The 13,607-nt window shown below is 36.6% G+C and overlaps 1 protein-coding gene across 1 annotated transcript; it reads right to left on the reverse strand.

Annotated features, from left to right (window-relative positions):
- Window positions 1–2,437: 2,437 nt before the first annotated feature.
- si:ch73-74h11.1 (desmoglein-2) lies at window positions 2,438–13,288 on the reverse strand. Its single transcript, XM_027179554.2, has 14 exons — window positions 13,158–13,288; window positions 11,624–11,731; window positions 10,246–10,404; window positions 9,963–10,101; window positions 9,250–9,419; window positions 8,988–9,122; window positions 8,570–8,755; window positions 7,849–8,429; window positions 7,584–7,726; window positions 6,095–6,316; window positions 5,700–5,939; window positions 5,450–5,568; window positions 4,487–4,801; window positions 2,438–3,533 (listed from the first exon to the last, which is right to left on the reverse strand). Exons 1-14 carry the CDS (start codon window positions 13,212–13,214, stop codon window positions 2,697–2,699), a joined length of 3,411 nt encoding a protein of 1,136 aa, XP_027035355.2. The 5' UTR covers window positions 13,215–13,288; the 3' UTR covers window positions 2,438–2,696.
- Between the last annotated feature and the right edge of the window lie 319 nt (window positions 13,289–13,607).

Below are 13,607 nucleotides of genomic sequence, written 5' to 3' on the forward strand. Positions count from 1 at the left end.
TCCTTTAGGGTGATACTCTGAACATTTTTGCACCGACTGGCCTTTCGGTTGTGCCGCAGCCCCGCCCACAATATATGCTAAATCAAAAAACTTTCTACAACATTGACATGTGACATATCAGAACAATGAGGGGAACTTCCTTATGGGTATTCTGATGACGTCACGTGACGGCACGTGATGTCACGTGAAAACAAAAAACATTAGCACAACATGGACATGTGGCATATCAAAACACTCAGCCCAAGGAGCGGAATTGCATCACAGGTTTTCGGATGACTTCACATGTTCGTCTCCAAATGTTTTGGCACCCTAGCGTTCCACTAGATTTCACAAGTTTTATGTCCACTTGCCTCCAAAAGTAACACTGACCCTTATATCCACTTGCCTCCAAAAAGCACTGGCCTTTTGCGAATATGCCTCGTCAAAGCCAACATCAAAGTTTGTTGCGACGAACTTTATAAATCTAGTTTAAATTGTTGCACATTTTCTTAGTCACATTTTAAATGGAAGCAACATTGTCATAATGACCATGTTAGAACCCCTTGTACGAAAGGTCCGATTAAGTCGTGTCTAATCTCTTCTATCATACGACACTGATGGATTTAATCTAAAATGGTTCAACAGGTTTTGCAAGAACTTGTGGTGTTCGTGCAGCTTGAGTTACATTGCCATTAAAGCTAAAAGATTCTTGTTGTGGTTACCTATAATATAATTTGTAATAAAAAAGTTGGATTAAATTAGAAAAGAAAGTACAAAATAGAAACATAACTCATCCAGACATTTGGACCCCTCTGAATATATATTTACTACTATTGCTATTAGTGATATATAATTAGATGAGAAAATCACTGTGTAATTTACAATTAAATCTTACAATTTTCCCATTTTTTACCTTTACTACAAACATGCAGCATTCATCTCATAGTTGCCTAAAATTCATCCACTTTATCCTGATTGGGGCCACAGTGAAGCCAGAGATCTCAAGAACACTTGGCACGAGACAACATGTCTATAGGGCACACATTCACAGCGGCAATCTTAAAAAAATACACATCTACGGCAGGATTTTTTAGGAGGGATCTAGAAGAAACCCATACAGATATGGACAGAACATACACAGAAAGTAACCCGAGCTCAGGACTGAACCAGGGACCCTGAAGCTGTGAGGCACCATTTCAATCACACAGTGTCACCATGCTGTCTTAATCATATAGCTGCTCTTTTAAATCACCATAGTGTTCAGCAAGAGCACGTAGTTTGGTTTGTGTATTCTATGCATTTGTCTTGCATCAGAATGATTCTCAAAAGCACTCGCCTTCTTATGAATCTGCCCAATTTTATGAACATATATATACTAAGTTGCCAGGTATATCTCTTTGTTAACAGTTAGTGTTGTGACTCCTGTGGTTTTTAGTATTAGCTATTATTTTGTTTATTCAACCCTCTTTTACTTGACTGTACACCTAGGATACTATTTACTAGACACTGTACAATCACACAAAAACTGCAGATTTATTGATTAAAATAAAGTATATTGTGCACTTTAAAATCTACCTCATCTCTTCGGCCAGCAATTACTGTTAGTCGCACGTACCTTGTATTCACTACAGTATATGCACCTGATGCCTGTCTTTTGTGCACCATGGAAGTTGACTGATAGTGTTTCATTGGTATAATGGGAATAAATTTGAACTTAAATGAATTGAAATGTTGTAACATAATTTAAATGAGTGGCGCTGCAAATAACAATACTTCTTAGCTCATCCCAAAGATGCGCAGCTGGGTGAGCATTTGTGCAGCACTAAAAAATAAACGTCTTGTTTGTGAAATACTTTTGTGTGTGTATACAGTTACTGTATGCGTCATGGAAGTGTTCATGATAGTGTCGATAAACTGAAGCTATACTGTAAAGAGATGTTTAGAGGCTTCATGTTCAGTCATGTTCACACATTCTACATTACCACACAGGCTTGTTACCAGGACTCTAATATTGATCCTTCCATCACCATAATAACAAAATCAATGAATAACTAGACAACATTTTTCTCACTCCACTCAGGTCATCTAGCTTTCATCCAGAACTTTTGTTTATCTCTGACATTCGTGGTAGCCCAGATGAGACACAGTGTAATAAATGGTGCAATCTGATAAGATATTTCACTTACTGTTTGGTAACACTTACTGTTTGTTCACTTACCTTTGTTTTCTGTCTGTGGATTGTTTACTGTTGTCTATTAGCACGTTATGTTTAGTGTCCTTGAGCTGCGGAAAGATGCTAGATAAACAATAAATAATAATAATAATAATAATAATAATAATAATAATAATATTTTGTAACTTTTGCATACTCTGATAATAATTGCAACTATTTTATTATTATTATTATTATTATTATTATTATTATTATTATTATTATTATTTTAAATCTATTATTTATTTATCTGGCAACCTATCTGAACCACACACTGTTATACAACTGGTTATTTCTTAATAAATGTTTGAAATGCTTGTGCATAAAAATTCCATAATGACCGCTAAGGCTAGTTGTTTTCACATTTCAATGATCTCTCAATTCTAAATGATGATGTAAGAAAAAACCCGACCTGCCTCCTTGATATATAAATTCTGGGAATATCTGCAGTTGGTGTGAAGAAAGAGGGTGTATCTAATAAACTGGCAAGTCAGAGTACATAAGCTCATTTCTTTGATTTGACCTGCAACTTTTCAGGCTTGGCGTTCTTTACATTCCCTGATTCTACATCAAGTTTGCCCTCCGCTTTTAGTTTCCCTGTTTGTGCGTCTTGAGGTGGAGATTCCTGGAGTTGTTGCTTGGCTTTCCCTCCCTGAACTAACACTGAGGAAACAGCTAAGCTACCTTCATTGACAAAATTTGGACTGTTGCCTAACAGTATATTTCCTTGTAACATAGACCTCCCATCAATAAGATACATCCCCTGTTGTTCTATGGTGTTCTGTAGTATATTTCCACCCTGGAGAACTAGCCCCTGAGCTCCTGCAAGCCCATTTATTAAGTACATTCCCTGTACAGGCTCCTCAGCAAGAATCACAGCACTCGGTGCCTGATGTTCCACCAGGCAGTACAAAGGCTGGTGTTGCATGAGCAGTGTTGGACTAGTATTTACCATGCCTGATTCATTGATAGCTTCAGTGACTCTAGTGTTCGTGCTCTGATAGTTGATTGTCTCGGTGACCTCGGTTTTCGTGCTTTGCTGAGGTGGAGGCTGATCAGTTTTCACCACCTGAACTGCACTAGTGGCTACAGCACTCTCGCTTTTGACACTCGGTTCCACTGACTTGACGATTTGTTCGTCTTGTTCTAATTTGGGTGCTGGAGGACTGCAGATAGTTGCTAAATTGAAAAATGTTGCGTCCAGGTCATTGAGGAAACTCAGGTCATTATCATCCTCAAGCACACTTTCGAAGTCTACGTCCACAGGAGCGTATTGACCTTCATCATTATACACCAACAGACTGTCAGTGAAAGCAGGACTGTCAGCCAAAAACCTTGCTTTCTGTAATGAAAAACAAGAAATGATGCTCAGTATTTGTGTGATTATGTAATAAACGGCATATTCGGGATATCCTAATCCAATTTTTAATAGAATGCAAATATTATGTCTTTAAATAAAATAAGTGCTTCTGGTAAAATATTTGCTTAGTAACCAGGCCGATGTTGGTCAAGCTGGTGGTGTTACTTAATATTATACAATGATGTGAAATCTAATTAAAGGCAATCCATGGTTTCACACTTTAATGTACAGTATGGTGGTGCATTTGGGCAAAACACGCTAGCAAATCAGAAACCAAAAAACACAATAGCAAGTTTGGAGACATAAGAGCAACCCAGGAAATAATATCGAAAAAACACAAGAGAAATTTGGAAAAATGACAACAAAACCAACAACATGGCAGAAAATTTGAAAACACTGATCCGTTATTAACTCAGCATGACCTGCTTGACTTTAAGCATGACATGGGGACTGTTGGGGGATTGTTAAAAATAGAGAGCTGGAAGATGCTTACAGTAAGAAATGCTTTTACTGATGCTTTTATGTTTATCAAGGGAATTCATCTCAATTAATTTCAGATGTACTCTAAATTCTTACTATGAGTATACAAATGCTGAAATCCAGCCTTAAGGAAGGTTCAGAAGAAAGAATCGCATTGCAATATATATAATATGACATTGTATAAATTACTGTATAAAATTTTATTTTGAAATGAAATGATTAAATAAAGTAAACTTTCTTTGTGATGTATACACTGTGTCCAATTTGCAACAAGCATGCGATGTTTCTTAAGGAGCCACTGGTTTCAGTTTGTTTGTTTCATTTTGATATATTTTATTTTGAATTTTCTGATTTGCTGTTGCTGTTTTGCACTTTGCACTGTAACATTAGTCCTAATTCAGCATCAGAATAGGATATCCCCATTACAGGTGAATGAGATGTATTTGATTTCCTACCTGAGAGAAATATCCATAGAGATAGCTATCTGCTAGTGCAATATCTTCATAAATATTATGGGCTTTTTGTCGAAATGATGCAGAGTGGAAGCTGTTTCTCTGGGCAGAGGCGAGGGAGTGCTGAGCTTGTACTGTGCTGTGTTGATATCCATACATTCTGTCAACCTCCATGACCCCTTGATTTAGCTCCTTATTGAACGCCATGGTGTCAAAGGCCTGTGCACTTTGCACCATGGCGGCATTGTTGGCTGAGCTACAAAGTGCTGCTGCTGTTTGTTGTTCTGCCGCAATAGGAGCAAACATCAGAGGCAACAACTGCAAAATATACAGTGAGCAAAGAGTCATGAGATGTAGTTGTATTGTATGGTAACATTACGGTATTCGCTCAGAAAGGAGACGCCTCGTGAAAAACACAGAGGATATGAAGATTAATATGTAAGTTGGCAAGCAATTTGACTGAAACTTTGAACCAGTCCTTCATCTATAAAATCCATGTTATAAAAAAATAGAATTAATCCCTGTTTTTTGTGATGCCCATGTTCAACTGAATGTCTTTGTCATGTCACACGGTGGTTAATTTGAAGCTCGTATGAAAGTCGACACACAGATTTAAGAAATCATAGTTTTTCTGAAGTATTTATGTTTTTACGTAGCCTACTATGGGCAATATTTTCATAAGAAAGTTTTGAAAATACAAAAATTTTAAGGTTAGGGTTTTTTTTTTCCCACATAAAATGTTTTTGTCTTCAATGTAAATGGTGACATCAAACCCAGAATACTAAAATTCTGCAAGATTATCCAAACCCGGTTGTGATAAAATAATTAATACAAAAGAACAATATTGTCACTTTCCATACTAAGCTCAGATTTAGCAATAAAAATTCACATTGAATTTTTTTTTATGATTTGAATTCTGTAGCTGTGTCATTAAAATGTATAAAGTTATAGCAGTTGTCATTGTACCTTGTCTTCCCCATTGCCTTCAGTGTGGTATTCCATAAGATATTCTTTTGTATCAAAAGGCATCTCTGAGAATTCCCAGAATGTCCCACACTGGCAGAATAACAGCAACAACGGAATCACTGAAAACAAGAAAGGCAAAACATGAATCAGTAAAGAAAACGTTTGTCATATTATAACATAGATGATCTCTAAACTCGGACTAAACCTGAAAATGTATTTGCGTGTATTCTGTGAATTTGATTTGACTCACACATGAGCAGAATCAGTGCTGCAATAACGGCTCCAATGGCAGGAAACCCCACTTTGGCTGAAGTATCACGTTGATGGGCTAGTTTGACCTCACAGATGTTGCTGCCTTCACAAGTACAAACCTCTAATTGAAGTTTTTGTTTGTCTTTACAGGCAAGACCCTGCTTGTCGAAAATCTCCAAACTGAGCTGGTAAAATCCTGGCCACAGAAGCTCCTTAGCATGGAAGCTCACTGTTGTTTCTTAAAAAGTGAAATTAGCCAATCAGTATCCAACATTTTAGAAAATAGTATCCATAGCTCTGCTTTAATAGTTAGAATGAACCATGTTTTACTGTTTATTGTCCTTAGCATGTACAGGAATGTAAATCGTACACAATAATGGCTGTCTGCTTTACCGTTTACTGGAAGCATCTCCCATTTTCCGCGAGTCTCCTCCTCTATCAGAACAAATTTATAAGGCACTCCATTGGGAAAGGCATCCTCATCAAACGCAGTCACGTTTACTACAGTATTATGAGAGCAGGTACTCTGGTAGGTGCTGGTCAGTGTAGGACACTGGTCATTGGAATCCTGCACCTTTAGAGATATTGTTCCGGTAGCTGTCTTGGGTGGCACATCTAATTAAAAAAAAAAGTTTTTTTTAACTTCTATAGCATGTTTAAAGTGTGATGAGTCTGACAGGACATTTACAGGAGATGTGTCTTAATAGACACAACTGTACTCCTGCCCATTCATGCAAATATCTAATCATAAGGTAACAACACAATGCATTAAATCATCCAGTTGCTGGTCAAGAGCTTCAGTTATTGTTTGTCTGATGTGCCTAGAGTTTACAGAGAACGGAGCAAAAAACAAACAAAAAATAACAAAAAATAAATCTAATTAGTCTCAGTTTTGCAAATGGACGCAGACTTAATAAAACTGGAAAGATGAATTTTGGAAAAACACACATTTTTTCCTTCGAGGTACCGAGGTCTTCCTGTGATCTCAAACCAGTTTGGTCAGTCAGTCAGTCTTTTATTCATTCACTCATTCGCTCATTCTTCCTTCCTTTCCATCCATCCATCCATCCATCCATCCATCCATCCATCCATCCATCCATCCAAGCTGTGTCGTCTATTAGCTATTGTGAAGTGATTACTTGGTGTATATACTGTACAGTAGATGATGAATTTAGTGTTAGTGTCCAAATAGAGTGCAATTTGGTCATTTTATTCTTGATTGAGGCAGAGAGGTTTTACATTATTAATCATTCATTTTCTACCGCTTATCCGTGTGTAGTGACGTCTGTAGATTATTTTGTATCAGGTGCAGACTAGTTTTATTAGCTACATAGGACATCTTCTGTAAAAATATTCTCTGGGTCTGTAATTACCATAGCATGTAATGGAAATTCAGAGTAGGATATAAATTATTTTATTTAGAATTGACAGGTATTTAGTTAGAGGTTCGATATTCAGCACTTCCATTACTGATTGTGGAGGTCTAATGTGTTTGCTTGCTGCTTTTAGAGTATATAATGGATCTGAAATTCAAAGCAATTCTTATATTATACTAGTCCATGTGTCTCGGCTCCACTGAATTCTTTCATTAGCAATTCATTTCCACCCACATATCCGCCACTCATGGGATTTTTGTTGTTGTTGTTGTTGTTGTTGTGCACAATTCTGTGTAAACTATATTTACTCTTGTATTTGAAAATCCCAGGTGATTTCTGCAGTTTCTAAAATACTCCAAAAGCTTGCCTGGCACCAACATTCTCACCAAAGTCAACTTCTTTCTTCATTTTGATGTTTGATGTGAATTGTAAATCTCTATCTCGATTTATATTTACAATGAATTTAAATACTAAATTCTTATTTTCTCAAAGAAAAATGGTCTTGCCTTGTGTCATGCAGAGTATCTTTGCGATGTACGATCCATTAACCAGAGACTTTGACTCTCGATCTGGTATCTTCATCAGTTTAATTTCTGATGTCTCCTCATCAATGGATAGCCAGTTGTCTGGATCATATCCTTTCGCATACCTGGGATACAATTTAGTATATGTCAATAAAGCCATAAAAACACCCCAAACTCTACATTCAGAAGTTTGAAGCTCAGATTGTAGATCCTAAAGTTGATTTAGCAAATTTATTGTGAAACCTGCCTGACATTCTCAGCAATTTCTCCAGTATCAAGATCCAAGGCAGGAAAGGAACCAATGACCATGGGAACGTGTATTTCCTCTGGGTTCTCTGACACAGGCAACTCCTTCGTCTTTGGTGAAAAGCCTGGACCTTCAGGCAGGTTGTTTATGCTGATTTTTATTGGATAGCTCTTTCCTCCAGGTGATGGCTTTTTGCCAGGTTTAGAACCACGTTTAATTCCACGTTTGCCACTAGGATAACTGATAGGTTTAGATCCAGGCTTAGTGTCAGGTTTGACACCAGGTTTAACTCCAACACCAGCACCTGCTCCTACCTCAACATCTACACCTGCATCTACGTCTGTATTCCCACCCACTCCAACCCCTAATCCAGCCCCTGCTTCTACATCTACACCTACGTCTACTCCTACCCCTGCCCCTGCCCCTGCCCCAGCTCCTGCTCCAGCACTGATTCCGGATCCTCCAGGTCTGTCCAGATCGAAACTGATGCCCAAAGACAGTGCGGTTCCATTTATAAACGGAGCTACATTTGAAATGGCCAAGTCAAGATCCAGCGTTTTAACCTTTTCATAATCCACAGGCTTAAGGCATCAAGTAAGATGGCAAAGGTGAGGGGGGAAAAAAAAAGAAAAAATGAAATTCAATAGAGTAAAAAAAATTTAAAAAAACTCTACAGCAATAATAAGGACAACAACAGCAACATGTATAAAAACATGTATACCTTGATAAGCTTTAAAATGCCCTCATTTGTTTTGGGGTCTGTTTTGATAGAAAAGAGTTCATCTTCGTTACCCTTGACAATGTTAAAGACAGCAAGCCAGTTATCAGTATTCTGCAAATCTTTATCCAGAGCTTTGATTCTCATCACAACCACATCAGCTGCACCTTCATCTATAGAACCAGCATACTAAATAAAGTAGGAGACAAAGACATCGTTACCACAAGTAGCTCAGTATAATTCTTCAGTAGGAAATTAATTCATTATACTTTATTTGGTACTATTGTATTATTCTATTGTTCAAGCATTTATTGCTTTATGTGAAACATGCCATAGAAATAATGCTGACTTGAGCGGTAGGCGTGATTACTATAGAAATGCATCTATTCTACATTAAAATATTATCAAGCGAATTTGTTACCTCATCTTTTTCAAGAGTAGGGACATTGTCATTGATGTCCAGAACTTTAATTTCCACTGTACCAGTTCCTGTGTTGCCATTTGGAGCTCCATCCATATCTACACCTTGCACTATTAAAGTGTATGAATCAAACTCCTACAAGCGAAAAGACTTCCATTCATTAGACAATAAAACTTTAAAGGTATAATTGCTTAACAGGTGACGCGCAGACGGTGGTTATATGGTTCAAAATGAGTCGACGGATTTTATTAATACCACATACCTCCCTGTCCAGGGTGTGTTTTTTGACATAGATCTTCCCAGTATCTCTGTCAATGGTGAACATGTTGCCGGAGCTGTCTGGAATTTGCTTCAGTATACTGTATGCAATCTTCGCATTGATTGTGTCCTTTGCATCTGCATCATCAGCAGTTATCTGCATGACAGGAGTTCCTAAAGTGTTGCAGGAATCATATATTAGAGGTTAAGGAACACAATACAATACATTTGAAACATTTGAACCTGCCATTTGTTTCATCGGTGGAATCAAAATCAAATTATTGAAGAATATTAATTAGAAAATGAGTCTGAAAATGAGATGTCTTTCCCTCTGTTGGGATAACTGTTTACAGAGTATGTGTGTGTGTGTGTGTGTGTGTGTGTGTGTGTGTGTGTGTGTGTATGTATGTATATATATATATATATTATGTATGTATATATATATATATATATATATATATCTCATAGGCTACAAAAAATATTTCCTGAAAAAAACCTGAGTGTCTAATTTCATACGAGCCATTAAGCATCACTGTGGAATGACATGACAAAGGAATTGTATGCTGAAAATATATACAAACATACACATGTTGGCCTCTGCTAAAAAAAAAAAAAAAAAAAATTAAATTAAATGATATAAGGAGGGAAAATCCATCGTAATCTATTTTATGGGGAAATGGATTTTAATGAAGGGAAGGATTCAAAGTGCATATGTACCTGTTTTGCTGCATTCGCTTACAGACCCTTTAAATAACTTGAACTTTGGAGGATTGTCATTTTCATCTTCAACCTGGATTTTTAGCTGGATTTCTTCCTCAACCAGACTTCCATCTTTGTACTTAGCAATCCCAGTGAGCTACAATCAAATATCACACAGGTATCACTCCTACTCAAAATGATAAATAATGCTCAAAATTGTACATACTAAAAAAGACTAAGACTAAAAAGTCATCAGTGTTTTATAATAGATTAAGAATGTTTTTGATGTCTTCCAACTTACGTTGTATTGTGATAACGACTCTCTGTCCAGAATCCCTGTGATTCTCACATAGCCGTTTAAGGGGTTGACGACAAACAGGTTAAAAGGCTCCTTGTCAGCACCATGCCCTCGCAGGCTGTAATGAAATGGCTTTCCTTCAGAATCTTTATCAGATCTGATCTATAAAAAAAAAAAAAAAAAAAACATACTTCTATCCAGTTATATATATACATACAGGCATATAATAAACTCCCAGCTCCTGGCTTGTGTCTTATTCATTCAGTCACTCAGGTTTAACAAGCAAAAGCTCTTCCACAAGGTGGAGCATTGGACCGTGAAGCAACCCCAAAAAATTTTATAAGCAACATTTTTTTATGCTTAGATTTTCCCTCAAAATAAGATGCTATTTCAAAGTCTGAAAAAAGCTATTTTAGTGTGACTGAGTAGACCTTTTGGTTGATTGTCGCTCTGTCTCTGCTATTTGTTTAGACAATTCGCTTTGTAAAGAAATCAAATGCTGACTGCACAGGGGATGTTTTAATTTAATAGACTCATTTTATATATAAATATATCATATACATAAAAGTGTCAGATCCCTAAATGCAATCTTTATAAAAATAGATTTTGTTTCAGTGATAAGTAGCTTTAGTTTGGTGAATCCAAAAATTTTAAACTTTTATGAAGGTCACCTTATGTCAAAAATCATGTTTAAGCTGAAAAAAAGGAGGATAAAACTGGTCTTTGCATTTCGCTATTTAAAATTGGTTATTGTTTCTGTAAATACATTTTTGAATCATTATTAAATATTAAAAACAAACATAGCACTCAGGTGCTAGAATAGTCTCATATTAGGTCCCGAGCTGCCATTCACTTAGCACTAAAGCCAAACCTTTAACATCTTCCTTTATACTGTTGAATTACAAACAATAATAACAAGGATTACGCTAAGTGGAAATATACAGGTGATCTGTACCTATAATCCTATAGGTATACCCAGGGTGTTAAAATAACCCGAAGATCTCAAGAACTCTTTTTGGTAAAACATGACAGTTATTAAATTATTCACCATAAGTGACAGTGACGTGACGTACGGCTATAAGTCTGATCATATTTCTGTCTCATACTTTTGGCTGAAAGTAGAAAATAAAAGGTTTTATTTATTTGCGAATGGAACGCACTTGACATGTTCAAGTTTGAAAAACTTGTAAGTCAGGTTCCTCTCTGATGTCTCAGGGGCATATTTCATGGGTTGAGTCTTTCTCTGAACTACAGAACTGATCTTAACATGTCAAAGTTATGTGAGAAAACTAATCTCACTAACACTCTTCTTCGAAGTTCTCCTTTTACATACTTTCACAGGCTTACATTTCAGTTACATGACTGAACAGTGAACGCTTACCTTCGAAATGAATTCTTGCTTTGTGTAGTCAACATTTTCTTTGAGTTTCGTTGGCGGGAGAATCCACTCCCGTTTCTTTCTCTTGAATCCAGCTGCAGATTGTGCTGCCTAAAACATCAATATTTTAGTTATTATAAATGTGATTGTGAATTTGTGTGACTATATTCATTGGAGTATTTTAGTATGTTGGCTGGGAATTGTGTTGATAGGTTTTTTTTTTCTTTTTTAGGACCGGCTTTTCCAGACTACAATTTGCGTAATGCCCTAATGACTAACTTAGTTTTAATCTCTTATTCAGGGTGTATTCCTGCCTTACGCCCAGTTTTTCTGCCAAAGCCTCCCCTTCCACCATCACCCTGATCAAGATAAACCACCTACTGGTGAAGAATGAAAGAATGTATAATGTATTGCAGTTTGATAAGCAGACACCTGATTCAAATGTGTCCACAAAGTGTTCTCTATGCTATTAAATAATTGTTGTATCTCTTCTTCTTCTTTCGGCTTTTTCATCTCTCTACACCTATCCCTATCTTCTGCACCCTATCTTCTGCACCCACTAGCTTCATATCCTCAGTAATTACACCCATATACCTCCTCTTTGCCTCCTGCCTGGCAGCTCCATGTCCAACATTCTCCTACCAATATACTCACTCTCCTTCCTCTGAACATGTCCAAACCATCTTAATCTGGCATCCCTAACTTTGTCTCCCAGATCGTTACATACACTTTATAAAATAAAATAACGAGAACGGATTAAGTCGTTGATAACAAGATCAACTCTGTTTATCTTCTTTTATGCAAATTATGGACTTTTTTTTAGCTACCTACATACTCGGTCTGTCTTTACTGTTTACCATCAAACACATGAACAAACCCTACATCCTATAGATGTCCTGCCTCATTCTCCAAAATAAATAATAAAGAGATCATGTTATCTCTTAGCCAGTAATACTGTACTCAGATTTCCGTACACAGACTATTTATCTATGTCTCTATATGACATGTCAGGGCCACAGGAATGCTGATCTATATATTTTTTTCTTTCTTTCTTTCTTTTTTTTTTTTTTACGAAACAGCTGCATCTCTTGTGCTGTGATGATTTCAATGCCTTGTAAGTTGTTTTTCTTGTTTGATGTACAAGAGGGAACATAACACAATTTGTACTGATGATTGATTAATGAAAATTGACTGATTACATATGCAGATAATTGTTTAATTGATTAAGTAATCATATTAGCTTGTGTAGTTTCAACGAATAGTGTTTACCCAAGAAGCACAGAATATATATGCGATAAATGCAAAGTAAATAAATGCAAAGTATGCAAAGTAATACATTACTTCGAAATGTTTGTGCTCGTATTAACGATTTAACGTTCACATTTAATAGCATTTTATTTGTTCACAAAATCTATATTTGAATAACGAGCACCAAAACTGCTCGGAGACATTCAGAATTGTGTGAATGCTCAGAACAGCTGAACAAAATACCTATTCAAACTATTAATGCTGTATTAAGTGAATTAATGTAACTCACCATAGTCATGAACATTAGCGAAACCAAACAAAGTCTTCCAAGCTTAAGGAAAGCCATGATCACTGAAGGCCTGCAGTTTACAGCAATGACTCTCCGCTTCTCTTGCTTCCCTCCACTTGATTGCTTCTGGCTTCTAAGAACTGGTTGTCTGTCAGTTAGAGGGGGGGATGCTAAGCTAAGATGCTGGGCCTCTAAATTAAACACTCTTGGTTTAGACACACCTACAGGTACAGAAATGTTCATTTCTATAGGGTCCTTATGCCACTCCCCTCTCCGCAATTCCTATACTGTGTACCATCTTCTTACAGTATATCCATACGCTCGTTCTCTTTCTCACCCTATCATTAGTTTGCTCTGTTGTTTCATCACACTCACTTTTGGCATGACGTTCAAAAAAATCTATATATATATATTATATATATATTATTTCTTAAGATATATATTATATAT

The sequence above is a fragment of the Tachysurus fulvidraco genome, chromosome 16 (genome assembly GCF_022655615.1).
Source record: "Tachysurus fulvidraco isolate hzauxx_2018 chromosome 16, HZAU_PFXX_2.0, whole genome shotgun sequence".
Taxonomy (NCBI): Eukaryota; Metazoa; Chordata; class Actinopteri; order Siluriformes; family Bagridae; genus Tachysurus; species Tachysurus fulvidraco.

Excerpts from the sequence above, each read along its gene's own strand:
- si:ch73-74h11.1 (XM_027179554.2), bottom strand. The coding sequence starts at position 13,214 with ATGGCTTTCCTTAAGCTTGGAAGACTTTGTTTGGTTTCGCTAATGTTC. Across the intron at positions 5,940-6,094 it reads GGAGATGCTTCCAGTAAACG|AAACAACAGTGAGCTTCCAT; the intron begins GTAAAGCAGACA and ends TCACTTTTTAAG. Across the intron at positions 4,802-5,449 it reads AAGGCAATGGGGAAGACAAG|TTGTTGCCTCTGATGTTTGC; the intron begins GTACAATGACAA and ends TATATTTTGCAG.